The sequence below is a fragment of the Paramormyrops kingsleyae genome, chromosome 8 (assembly GCF_048594095.1).
Source record: "Paramormyrops kingsleyae isolate MSU_618 chromosome 8, PKINGS_0.4, whole genome shotgun sequence".
Classification (NCBI taxonomy): Eukaryota; Metazoa; Chordata; class Actinopteri; order Osteoglossiformes; family Mormyridae; genus Paramormyrops; species Paramormyrops kingsleyae.
Genome location: NC_132804.1, coordinates 40,175,368 through 40,189,504, shown reverse-complemented (window position 1 = coordinate 40,189,504; position 14,137 = coordinate 40,175,368). Strand labels below are relative to the sequence as shown.

At 47.6% G+C, this 14,137-nt stretch overlaps 1 protein-coding gene across 9 annotated transcripts in view; it reads left to right on the top strand.

Moving 5' to 3' along the window:
• Positions 1-14,137, top strand: part of pik3c2b (phosphatidylinositol-4-phosphate 3-kinase, catalytic subunit type 2 beta) — a 144,927-nt gene that overhangs the window by 101,200 nt on the left and 29,590 nt on the right. For 8 of the 9 annotated variants that reach the window (XM_072715846.1, XM_072715845.1, XM_072715844.1 and 5 more), the window contains 3 exons: positions 151-244; positions 332-426; positions 537-717. In XM_072715846.1, the coding sequence (XP_072571947.1) occupies positions 151-244; positions 332-426; positions 537-717 (370 nt within the window). The remainder of the gene's footprint in view (positions 1-150; positions 245-331; positions 427-536; positions 718-14,137) is intronic. The other variant, XM_072715842.1, reaches the window with a different exon arrangement.

Below are 14,137 nucleotides of genomic sequence, written 5' to 3'. Positions count from 1 at the left end.
GACAGTTTTGATGAATTTCTCCATATGATAGTGTGTGTTTTTAAAAAAGTGTTTTGGCAATGTGCACATCTGTTGTCATTGATAAGAAGCTACAGCCATGCCAGTGTGTGCTTACATTTACAAGTGCCCTTCCTATGCGGCATATTCCAGATTCCCAGATCAAGAGCTGAGGCACACAGCTGTCCAATGGATGGACTCAATCTCGGATTCTGAGTTGCTGGATTTCCTTCCTCAGCTGGTGCAGGTCTAAATGGGTCTTGCTTTGGGTCTTCTTCTATTACATGCTCTGGTTGCATAGCCTAATTTTTTTGCATTTTGTTTTACCTCTCAGGCCCTGAAATATGAATGCTACCTGGACAGTCCTTTGGTGCGCTTCTTGCTACGGAGAGCAATAGGAGACATTCGCATTGCACACTACCTCTTCTGGTGCGTTTCATGTGTAAATGAAATAACTGAGATATTTTGAAGTTAGTTTTAATTTCTGCATGGTACTCAGATTTTTTTCTCTTTATGCATGACATTTCCTCCCTTCTTAGGCTGTTGAAAGATGCTCTGCAGGATTCACAATTTAGCATGCGCTACCAGTACCTTTTGGCAGCACTGCTGTGCTGCACAGGCCGAGGCCTGCGGGAAGAGCTGGATCGCCAGGGCTGGCTGGTCAGCATCCTGGCTAAGGTAGCCCAGAACGTGAGGGACACCTCCCCCTCCACCAGACAGGTTAGGCTCCTCTGTGAACTTGTCTTTACTGTCATCCTAGAAAGGAGTATCCTCAGTACTGAGCACATATTGGCTGTTTTAAGCATGGATGAAAAATGTTTGTACAAGACATTTAAAAGTATCTTCATCTATTCCGTGTCCTTATACATCTTTCCCCTGCTATCTGAAAATAGAGTATTCATAGAAAACCATTCCTAAGCTGAAATGGTGTAAAGTGAAGAAGCAATTAGTGTTATTTTATATAGGAAAATTTTGTGTTCTGAGACCAAAAAAAATAACTTTCCAAATCAAACCAAATAACACTAACATATAACAGGAATGCATATATATATAGTTTGTATAAAGTAGAATTAGTGTATGTACAGTGTAGTTTTACTTACCAGGATCAATACAGTCATGTGTCGCTTAATGACAGGGATACATTCTGAGAAATGGTCATTATGCCATTGTGAGAACATCATAGAGTGTACTTATACAAACTCAGCTAGTATAACCTACTACACACCTTAGCTATATAATCTAAATGACAAGAAATTCTGTATAATAAATACATTAAGTAGTAACATAATTATAATTATCATGTATTATGTACTGTTCATAATTGTATGTGCTATACTTTTATACGATTGGCAGTGCAGTAGGATTGAGTACACCAGTATCACCACAAACACGTAATGCATGGTGCTGTGACCTTATGATGGCTGTGAAGTCGGTAAGCAATAGGGATTTTTCATCTCCATTATAATCTTATGGGAGCACTGCTTCCGTTATTGACCGAAACGTCATTATGCATGGCATGGTTTTTTTTTTTTATAAAAGCAGTTATATTTCGTTAATGAAAGTTGGAATATAGTATTGTAATGAACTTTGAGGGGGACCAAGTTCACTACAGAAAGGAAGGCTCAACACAAGGAGTTCAAGTGCAATTTGACCATTTATTTACCAGCCTTGAACAAGGCTAAAGGAACGTGTGCGCCATCTTGCGTTTGGAGGTTGCACTGCACTGATTCACCTCATAAGTCTGTCCTTTCTCTCCCCCTTGCCGAGCGAGCCGCGCTCACTGTCATTAACCCTTAGGAGTCTGAAGGTGTTTTGGAGCCCTGAAGAGATTCTGACATGTCCTGACATTTGTGTATTTTTCAGTTACTTATAAACATATAAATGTCTAAAGTCTGATAACATTGTATTCAGCAGAAACTGGGCTACAATAATATATGAGCAGCATGTATGTACAAGTCGTTATATTGGAGAAAAAAACAGTTATGCGTGATTATTGAGAGCTGACAAAAGCTAGCTGAAGTGAGGAAAATATTTACTAATATTAGTTTAATATTATCAGAATAAGAGTTATATAAGACTTAATAACTTACCCCAGGGCTGTAAAGTTTTGAAGACAGGCAAGAGTGACATTCCACAGGATGCCTTTTCATTGGTTGTTGTGTTGTATTTTACCCAGATACAATAGTACTATTTTCTGATTGGCTATTGTGTAGGCCCTTTCTTTTTTTTGATTGGCTGGTAAGTGACAGGCTCTTGGGGCAAATCTTGTCCGACTTCAACGTCATGAAAGAGGCGTGTTTCCGACGGGAAGCGACGTTTTTCTTGACATTTCGTGACGTTTTCATCCGAGTTCCGACTTGGAGAGAAATAGTCGAACGCACCATAATGTCACTCAACTCAGAATTTCCGAGATCCGAGAGAAAAACGAACGCACCATTAGACTGTATGTGTTTTTAAGCCGGGGGCGTGGCCTTGTACGCATGCTGCCCGGACTGTTTTCCGTGTGAATGGCTGTGGGCGTGCCCTGCCTCGGGTCATTAGCAGATAATGAAGTGCGACAGAAATTCTGTGCCTCTCCTTGGTTTCACATGGATTACATAAACTGAAAATATTTATTTTTCATTTAAATTGCTTTATTTAAAAGTAGACACTTTAAGTTTTCTATAGATATATTTCTCATGTTTGTCTGTGCAGTATTCGCTTCAGTTTCAGTTCATTTTAGTGATGTGTTTCAAAAAGATTTTCACGGAGACTGAGACGGCTGAAAGCGCACCCTGTTTATTTTCATTATTTTACAAAAGCACAATGTTTCGTGGATATTGTGAGTATACATGAATAAAAGTAGACCATTTACAGATTAAAATTATGTACTACACTTACGTGTATGATCAAACATAATGACGCATTTTAAGTTCTTTTCACGGTTACCAGAAAAAAAGTGTCCCCGCCGGCGGGTCCGCCGAACTCCTAAGTGTTAACCAGGCTCCGCTTCGCGAGGATGGTGGGGCGCGGCTTCCCCGGCAGGCAGCCTCAAAGGTGCCAGCACCCATTACAATAACACACAATGAACCCATGCCCTTCACCCAGCACAACATAGCACGATACCGGAACAATATAGCGCTAACCCGCTCCCAAACCATGAACTCCCATAAAGCTCCGTGCGGCCAGCGTGGAAGTAGCCAATGAGGAGGCAGCCCCGCCCCCACAGTCACTACACTGCCCCCCCCCTCATACATGTGGCTGTCCCCAGCCACAGAGTCCAGCACAAAGTCCTGCAGAGGGGGGGGGAAGCCGCCGGACGCGGCCCAAACGACGTAACCTGGTGGGGGAAGGGAAAGTTCAGTTCAGCGGGGGCATCCCCCCCAGAGTCCCCAGTGGCAGCATCCCCAGTGTCCGCGGGAGAAGGCACGTCCTGGCCCCCACAGTCCCCATCTGGTGCCACCCTTGGCTGATAGGGAGCCAGTCGGTCTACATGGAGCACTACATCTCTGCCCCGCTTCTTCAGCCTAACCCTGTAGACCACCTCAGAGAGACGCTCCAGCACAACGCACGGCCCCAGCCAGTGGGAGGTGAGCTTGGGCGACACCCCCTTCTTTCTAATGGGGTTATACACCCAGACTCGCCCCCCTGGCACGAACTTGCGCCCGCGCGCACGCACATCGTAGGCACGCTTCTGTTTGGTGCCGGCATCTGCTGTGTTTTGCGGAGGCGCTCCCTGAGGTGGCCCAGATAGCCCAAACCTGCTTCCCCTGTTACCTCTGGCTCAGGAGGGGAACCAAACACCAGCTCCACAGGTGTGCGGAGCTCCCGCCCGAACATGAGTGACGCCGGGGTGCACTGGTTGGACCCCTGAACCGCCGACTGGTACGCCCATAACACGAATGGGAGGTGAAGATCCCAGTCCTTCTGCTTATCACTGCACAAAATCGCAAGCTGCGTGGCGAGCGTGCGGTTGAACCGCTCGATGAGGCCATCGCTCTGGGGGTGCAGAGGTGTGGTGCGCGTCTTCTGCACCCCCAGCAGCGCGCAGACCTCGCCGAAAACCTCGGCCTCGAAGTTGCGGCCCTGATCACTGTGGAGCTCTTCGGGGACTCCGAATCGCGCGAACATCTCGTGCACGAGTACCGTGCGGCGCTCTGGTCAGGTACGGCGAAACCCTCAGGCCACTTAGTAAAGTAGTCCATGGCTACTACGATGTAATGGTTTCCCCGCTCAGTGATGGGAAATGGGCCCAGCACGTCAACCCCCACCTGCTCCATGGGTGCCCCTACGCGGTAAACCTGGAGCGGTGCGCGTGCCTGCTGTGTCGGCCCCTTTTTGGCTGTGCACCGATCACATTGGTGCACGAACATCGTTACGTCCTCGTGCGCGCCCGGCCAATAGAAACGCTCGCGCAGCCGCCCCAACGTCTTCGCGCTCCCAAAGTGTCCCATACCAATAGCTCCGTGGACGAGGCCTAGAATGCTCGGTCTTAGTGCCCTCGGCACGACCGCTTGCCACAGCACGCTTCTACCGTCCCCACGCACCCAACGACGATAAAGCACTCCTTCGCGCACCACCAGGTTTTCCCACTGGGACACGAGCGCTTTTAACTCGGGCCCTACGTCCCTGATGTCTGCCCACGCCGGCCGCTGCCCCGTCTGTACCCAACGACTGAGCCGCTCGAGCTCCGAGTCCGCCGCCTGCCCCTCCTTTATGCTCGCCTGGCTGATGTCGCAGTGCGGCCCCGTGCTAAGCGCTCTCACAATCTCAACTGCCTCCTTCCTTTCGCAGTGGCGGCAATCCACACACGGTCTCCGCGAGAGTGCGTCTGCGTTCCCGTGCAGCCGCCCTGCCCGGTGCACCACCACGAAGTCATAACTCTGGAGGACTTCTAGCCACCGCGCAAGCTGCCCCTCGGGCTCGCGAAACCGCATTAGCCACACCAACGATGCATGATCAGTTCGCAGCGTGAATTTCTGCCCGTATAAGTAGGGCCGGAATTGTTTCAACGCGCTAATTACTGAGAGCAGCTCCTTCCGAGTCACGCAGTAGTTCCGTTCTGGCTGTGACAACGTGCGGCTGTAATAGGCTATCACGGGGCCTCTTTCGTGCGCTAGCACTGCCCCTAGTCCTACATCACTGGCATCGGTGTCGAGAACAAACGCGCGCTGTGGATCGGGGTGGCCTAATATCGGCGTGGAGATGAGCGCAGCACGGAGAAAGCATGCTCGCAGCGCTCATCCCAGTCGAACGCGACGCCTTTCTGCGTCAGCCGGTGTAACGGGCTCGCCACGGTCGCGAAGTGCCTCACGAACCGCCTATAGTAAGATGCCATACCCATGAAGCTACGCAGCTGCCTGATGTTCGCTGGCGCTGGCCAGTTTTTAACGGCCTCAATCTTAGCCGGGTCGGTGGCTACCCCGTCCTTGGTCAACACATGCCACAAGAACGTAACCCTACGCCGGAATAAGTGGCACTTGCCCGGATGTAATAGTTCCTAACCGAATAGTTCCTTCAGATTCGCGAGCGCGGTCTCAAACGTTTTCGCGTGTACCAGCAGGTCGTCCAGGTACACCACGCACCGAGACACCAGGACGTCCGCCAGTACCCTCTCCATTAGCCGCTCAAAGGTGGCTGGGGCGTTACAGAGACCGAACGGCATGGTCGTGAACTGCCAGAGTCCCTGCCCGATCGAGAAAGCGGTTTTGGGCCGCGCGTCCGGCGCTAGCCCCACCTGCCAGTATCCGTTCCTGAAGTCCAGCGAGCTGAACCACGAGGAGCCGGACACGCGGTCCAACGCCTCATCGATGTGGGGCAGGGGGTACGAGTCCTTGCGTGTCACCGAGTTCAACCGGCGGTAGTCCACGCAAAATCTCCACGAGCCGTCTTTCTTCGCGACTAACACGACCGGTGCGGACCGGTGGCCTGTACTACGAAGCGGGGTAACTGGCTTATCGGGGTAACTTTGCGAGTAACTTGATGACGTGTGGTGTAACTTCGCGATTAACCCGTACTACGAAAGGTGGGTAGGTTTTAGTCGAGACATGTTGCTATGGCAATTTACCCTAAGTCTCAAAACTGCTCCGAGCAGTTTTTGTTCTTGTTTAAGTCGAGGTTTCTGCGTAAGCCAGCCCTATATGAGCACCGCCCCTCCCACTACAATTTCTCCGAAAACAATGCCGGCGTACCTGGATGATCCGTACCACATTGGCGCGCGAATCGTGAGGGGCTCTCTCTGTTAATATGTATGAAATGGAGCAATGGCATATAATATGCATTCAATGTATTCATTAATAACTGTTACAGAGAAAGTTATTCTGAAAACCTAAGGGGTGTGCATTGTTCCCTGTTGTCCACTGATCAAAGCACACTTCACTAGATGTGCCTGTCTTGTCTAGTTTTAAAGTTATTAACCCATTCATGTATTGTCGACTGCACAGTATACGGATACAAAAAGTAATTAAAATTTGCATGTAAAGCAATCTGGGAAACAAAGGGGTGTGCAACAGTCGCCATGAGCCCAAAATACTAAACCACCATATATCATTACAGCTGAAAGGACCTATATTATATTAGCGATTAACATGATTTGGCACAAATCACAAAATGTTTTGAAGCAGAAAAATAATCGGTGTGCATCGATGTCTGTGTACTGGACATCACAATTCTGTCATTAAAAACGGCCACCTTACTTAATTCTGTAAAGATATTAAAGCCAGAAAACTGAATATCGAATATGAGGCTAACTTAACCGCGGTGACAGGTTCCAAGTCGTTTTCTCACTGCACACATGCTTCTTTTTTTCGTTTTTTCCTGTTGTAAATCATTTAATTGTTTGTTAAACAGTGGCTCACCTTCTATTAAGTGTCATATTAACAGACACCTTTTATTATTAGCTGTAAAACATAGAAACACGCTATTAGTGGAGGCTAGACACAACAAATCTTTCATAATGAGTAGAAATATAAATACATAGCCCTACCACTTGACATGATGTTTCTATATTTCATCTTGACTTGCTGCGACGAACGCTTTCCACTACTATTGCATTTGAAATCGGATCAGTTATTGTTAACATTAGGTTTCATTATGAGTAACATATAGTAATGGAACTTCAGGGAGCATTATATTACTTAGCAGCATATAATAGGTGACTTCTGAATTGTGTCGCATCTGTTAGCCTCTGTACGTATTTATTAACAGTATTTCAATTCTTTTCAGAAAACACTAAAATACATTGTCTAATACTCGGTCGTGGGATATTTTAGACCACGTTTTATGACCGTGAAAATGTACGTATGCATTTTCTTCGTCGTCAATACGTTGCCAACAAGCCTGCCTGCTTTTGTTACCTGCAGTGGTATTGGACTTTCTTTAAAGGGTTGATTTAAACTCCTCATAACGCTGCATAATTAGCATGCAGTCTTCCTCCGTGAAACATATGGAGATCGCGCTATGAGTCAAACGGTGCCTTGCCTTGCCGAATGTGCTCCATATATGTGAACGCGCACAAACTCCAATGCAGTTAACACCGATTTAACAAATCAACTTCTTAACTGGCTTCGTAGTACTGATTAGCCCCGATTGATTCAACCTGATTTTGTTAACCTCGCGTTCGCAAATTACCTCGGGGTTAAGTCTGATTTGGTTAAACTCCCTTCGTAGTACAGGCCACAAGGCCCGCTCGCCGGCTCAATCACGCCTGCGCGCGCCATTTCCTAAATTTTCTCCTCGGCGGCCTCGCGCTTCGCTAGAGGTAGCCGGTGTGGGCGCTCCCGGATGGGGGCGGCATCCCCTGTGTAAATGGTGTGCTGCACCAGGTCGGTCCGCGTGCATTCGAGTTCGTTCACGGCAAAAATGTCCTCGAACTCCGCCAATAGCTCGCGCAACGCTTCTATCTGCTCGGGCTCCAGGTTCTCACTACTGCGAACCAGCAGCTCTGCCATCGCGTGCTCCCCCCCGGTACGCATGGCTACTCCGGGTGTGCTAGTGATCCTGGACTCGCTCGCCCCTCCCTCGCACACCGTCGCTACCGGCAAACCGTTCCCCAGCTCGTCGCGTTCTTTCGCCAACGCCACCCATTTGCGTCCCACCTTCATTCTATTTCCATTGACGTGGATCACTGCATTGAGGCGGTCCAAAAGGTCCATCCCTACAATGCAGTGGTCCCGTATGTCACAGACTAAAAATGAGTGCGAAAGGGAGACTCGACCGATTTCCACTTTAACGCGCCATACCCCCAGAACGCGTAAGCACTCACCTGTTACCGATGTTACCGTCTGTGCACAACTTGGAGCCACCTCAGTGCCCCCGGCGTCCCCCTCCATAAGAAATGCCATGAGCCAGCCTGCCCTACACAGTGAGACTGTGGACCCGGTGTCTAGGAGGGCATGACCCACTACACCCCCAAAGACCCCCTTGACATACAGGCCTGCTCGTCCCAGCCGCGCGCTGAACTCCGTTGTGTGGGGAGCTCTCACTGGTCTCGGCACCGTGGCTCCCGTCTCGGCGCCGCTTCCCCGTTTAAACGTGTCCGGTTTTGAGTACGCTGTCCATGCTCGATAGCATCACAGTCGCAGATCAAGTGGCCTGCGTTCCCGCAGCCGAAACAGCGGCGGCTCAGCCATGGGTTGCGTCGTTCCCCCGCCGGCTCCGGAGGCTCCGCGTCACTGTTGGCTGAAGTGGCGCGGTCGCCTAGCACACCCTCTGCTGTAATGAACGCATCCGGTGGCCCACCGCCAGAATACGTGGGCAGGTTTGGGCCTGCCGCCGCCCCGGCTCTTCGCGTTGTTCCGCCGCCGTCAGCCCATTCGCTGCGGCTCACGCCGTGCGCAGTCGGCTCCTCCTCTTCAAGGCACCGCCCTCGGCGTCCTGCGGAAGCGCCACCCGCCCCGTGCTCGCTGGCGCCGGAGCGTCTCGAATCGCTGCCGTTGAGCTGCAGCCCGAGCTACAGTATATTATAATATACACTCACCTAAAGGATTATTAGGAACACCCATTCAATTTCTCATTAATGCAATTATCTAATCAACCAATCACATGGCAGTTGCTTCAATGCATTTAGGGGTGTGGTCCTGGTCAAGACAATCTCCTGAACTCCAAACTGATTGTCAGAATGGGAAAGAAAGGTGATTTAAGCTATTTTGAGCGTGGCATGGTTGTTGGTGCCAGACGGGCCGGTCTGAGTATTTCACAATCTGCTCAGTTACTTGGATTTTCACGCACAACCATTTCTAGGGTTTACAAAGAATGGTGTGCAAAGGGAAAAACATCCAGTATGCGGCAGTCCTGTGGGCGAAAATGCCTTGTTGATGCTAGAGGTCAGAGGAGAATGGCCCGACTGATTCAAGCTGATAGAAGAGCAACTTTAACTGAAATAACCACTCGTTACAACCGAGGTATGCAGCAAAGCATTTGTGAAGCCACAACATGCACAACCTTGAGGCGAATGGGCTACAACAGCAGAAGACCCCACCGGGTACCACTCATCTCCACTACAAATAGGAAAAAGAGGCTACAATTTGCACGAGCTCACCAAAATTGGACAGTTGAAGACTGGAAAAATGTTGCCTGGTCTGATGAGTCTCGATTTCTGTTGAGACATTCAAATGGTAGAGTCAGAATTTGGCGTAAACAGAATGAGAACATGGATCCATCATGCCTTGTTACCACTGTGCAGGCTGGTGGTGGTGGTGGTGTAATGGTGTGGGGGATGTTTTCTTGGCACACTTTAGGCCCCTTAGTGCCAATTGGGCATCATTTAAATGCCACGGCCTACCTGAGCATTGTTTCTGACCATGTCCATCCCTTTATGACCACCATGTACCCATCCTCCGATGGCTACTTCCAGCAGGATAATGCACCATGTCACAAAGCTCGAATCATTTCAAATTGGTTTCTTGAACATGACAATGAGTTCACTGTACTAAAATGGCCCCCACAGTCACCAGATCTCAACCCAATAGAGCATCTTTGGGATGTGGTGGAACGGGAGCTTCGTGCCCTGGATGTGCATCCCACAAATCTCCATCAACTGCAAGATGCTATCCTATCAATATGGGCCAACATTTCTAAAGAATGCTTTCAGCACCTTGTTGAATCAATGCCATGTAGAATTAAGGCAGTTCTGAAGGCGAAAGGGGTTCAAACACCGTATTAGTATGGTGTTCCTAATAATCCTTTAGGTGAGTGTAGGTCTGTTGTAAAAGGTCTTTTGTAAAAGTGAAATAGCTTAAATTGAACATCCGTAAAGTGGGGATATGCAGCTGTCTAGCATATGAACATCAGCTATAAGGTTTTTTGTTTTACAGCACTGAGTTCTGGGGTATTGCATGCATGGTTCTGCTATCCACACAATATCTTGCAATGGAAATTAATTATTTAAAATCTTTATAAAGCAGTTCAATGAAAAAAGACTGCTGTTGCGTTCAGCATGCTGTGTTCCCATGTACTGGGCACCTTGCCTTCCCTGAGTTATGTGATCAGTGTCATGTAGGGCTGGACACCAAAATCATAACGATTATTAATATCATTATGACATATGCTCAATAAAAGTGTGATAGACTCGACTGTTCGCACAGCTCTCAAAGCACGGACCACTGCTTACAACACAGGACTCACGTCGGGCGATATGTCAGGCTACAAGGCCACTTCATATGGACTAAGAAAGGCTGTGATTGCGGCTAAGAGGCGCTACAGGGACAAAGTGGAGTCGCATTTCCAACACAGCGAGCCCCGACGTATATGGGACGGGCTACGGACAATAAACCCAGCACTGTGAGATGCACGAAACTGGAACTAGCTGACAACCTTAATGCTTTCTTCGCGCGTTTCGAGGCACCTGCTATGGCGGCTAATCAGAGAGCTGCATCTGCCCCCGCTGCTGAACCGGCACCACTGACACTCTGAGCATGACGTGAGGACAGCTCTGAGGGCCACTAACTGCAGGAAGGCAGCGGGACCAGATGGCATCCCGAGACGTGTACTGAAGGTATATGCAGATCAGCTGGCCATGGTTTTCACCAACATCTTCAATGCCTCCCTGGCTCAGCAGGTGGTCCCTACTTGCTTTAAAACATCAGTGATTGTCCCCATACCAAAAAACACCCACCCAGCCAACCTCAATGACTATAGCCCTGACGTCTGTGGTGATGAAGTGCTTTGAGAGACTCATGAAACCCTTCATCAGCTCCTTCCTTCCCTCCAACTTTGACTCGTTGCAATTTGCATACCTTACAAACAGATCCACCGGAGATGCCGTCACACAGGTCCTGCACTCCACACTGAGCCATCTTGATGAGGGATGTTGTCATTATGTAAGAGTGCTGTTCATAGACTACAGCTCAGCATTTAACACCATAATCCCCCACACCCTCTTGGATAAGCTCCAGGACTTAGGTTTCAGTACATCTTTGTGCAAATGGGTGTACAACTTCCTGACCGCAAGACCACAGACAGTGACAGTAGGGGATGTGTACTCCCGTACACTCACACTGAACATAGGGGCCCCCCAGGGATGTGTGCTGAGCTCCCTTCTCTACTCCCTCTACACCGCGGACTGCACGGCCAGATACCCCACTAACTCCATTGTGAAGTTTGCTGACGACACAGTGGTGTTAGGAATCATCTCCAGGAATGACGAAAGGGCCTACCAGTGTGAGGTGGAGGGCCTAGTGAAGTGGTGTGAGGCAAATCACCTCTCCATGAACATCAACTAAACAACAGAGATGGTGATTGATTTCAGGAGACAAAGAGGGGAGCGAACTCACACCCCAATACAGATCAATGGAACCCCCGTGGAGAGAGTCAGTAGCTTCAAATACCTTGGTGTCCACATCAATGAGGACTTCACCTGGAGCACACACACAGACTTCCTCATCACTAAAGGCAGACAGTGCCTCTATCACCTGAGGCGTCTAAAGAGGTTCAAGATCTCCAACAACATCCAGAGGAGATTCTATACTGGAGTCATCGAGAGCATCCTGACTAACAACATCATGGTGTGGTATGGGAACTGCACTGTACAGCAGCAGAAAGCCCTGCAGAGGGTAGTGTGCACAGCGGAACGCACCATGAGAACGTCTCTACCAGCCCTGCAGGACATCTATGCTGAAAGGTGCAGATCCCGGGCTACCAGGATCACTAGGGACTCCAGCCATCCCGCCCACAAACTGTTCAGGCCACTGAGGTCAGGGAAACGCCTCTGCAGCCTGAAGTCAAGAACTGAACGGTTTAGGAGGAGTTTTTTTCCACAAGCAGTGAGACTTCTCAACCACAGCACATAACACACACACAGTCTTCTACTATCCAGTTCCATAACTTATAAAAGATTTGCATATCTGCATTTTATGGCACACCTACAGTGAGATTTATATCTTCACAGTGCAATCTGTATACAGTGCAATTTATACTTTCACAGTGCAATGTTATGTATACTTATGTGTATTATATATATTTTATCTTTCTGTGATGTTGGTACTTATTTCTTTTGTATGTATAGCACAGCCGGGGGTACTTTTTGCCAGAAAAACCATTTCACTGTATGTTGTAGCAGTTATAACTACATGTGACAAATAAAGAATCTATCTATCTATGTGATTTAAGACCTAACATGTCATCTGCAAAACAATTTGCATCACAACAAAATTACGTCACTTTCTCTGTAACAGCATGTCGGGACCGGCAATGGATCACAATTCCAGGCACATTCGTAAAAAACACAAATGGGAGATTTATTGAACAAATATAGGATTGTAACAGGGCAGGCTAGCAGACAAAAAACAACACAGTCAAAACAACAGGGCAACTCCAAAGCAATCTGTCCAATAAGAGTAATCCAGTAAAATCCAAAATGAAAGTCCACAGTAAAATTCAGTTCACAAGAAATCCACACAGTAATAATCCACAGAAAATTCAGAATCGCTATGAAGAATGCAAGCGAAGGCATTTTTTCAGTGCTGACTAAAATAACCTGTTTTGCCTCAAATTTGTGAAATATTAACCCTTGGGAGTCTGAGGCCTCTCAGCCACTTTCCGGGTAGTCTGACATGCCTTGACATTTTAAAAAATTTCACCTGTCTAAAAAACATTTATCCTAAAGTGTTACATTTGTTTTTATTCAGCACAAACTCAGCACCAATAATCTGAGACCACGTAGAATGTTATTATTCAATTTTTTGTTAAAATCAACTTCAAACATATGCTTTTCAAAAACCTATTTTCAGACTTGCTGAGAAATTGTGAAAAAATCACATTATAGACATTTCTAGCTAAGACTTTTGAGCCCTGAAGCTTATAGACACAGGGGTTGGCTACACATAGGTGAAAGAGACATTCTGAAATTTTATGTGGTTTGATTACTAAAGTGTTAGAACTTTGGAGTGACACTCTTTTTTTGAAAGTCAGTGGCGTGCACAATGAATATTGATGAGATAGGTGTCCCCACACCTGTAGTAGTTTGCATACTATCAATGGCCCATCAGTCTGGAATGTCACTCCATTCCACCCCACACCCATCACTTTGGAAAGGTAGTTTGAAACGCAAGAAAAGTAGCAACAATAAAATCCTTTTCACAGTTTATTGGTAGATGCAATGAAAAATTTCAAACTGTGACCATATAAATATGATGCAGTGCCTATGCAGAGTTGATGGAAATAAAATAATTCACCATTATTAACGCTCTGGGGACGAGGGCATTGTCAACTGCATATTTTTCTTGTGTATTTCAGTTTATATCTCGCTGAAATCAATATGTAGAATCATGAAAAAAACACTGACTAAATCCATAATCTGTTTTCTTTTCAAAACTTCCATTGTCGGAAGTAATAAAGTTTTTAAAATTAGGTTAAATCGGCAAAAAAGCAAACCACGTCACCTTTCTTTGTTTTACCTACATCGGGGGCGTATAGTGCCGCTATTCACGTTCTAAATAGGCTGGGTTTGAACTGGCGACCGTATGATTACAGGCATATAGGCTTAGCCCACTGAGCCATGAACAATGGTATGAGATTCGCTGCTGAAAGTGGCAACACTGGCGCAAAGCTTCAGCGGCAGAGACGTATCCGTGTGCGATTTTGTAGCCGATCAGTGTAAACACTACCCAGACATGTGCTCTTGTTTATTTCAATCACAATGGGCGTATTCACATATTTCTTTACC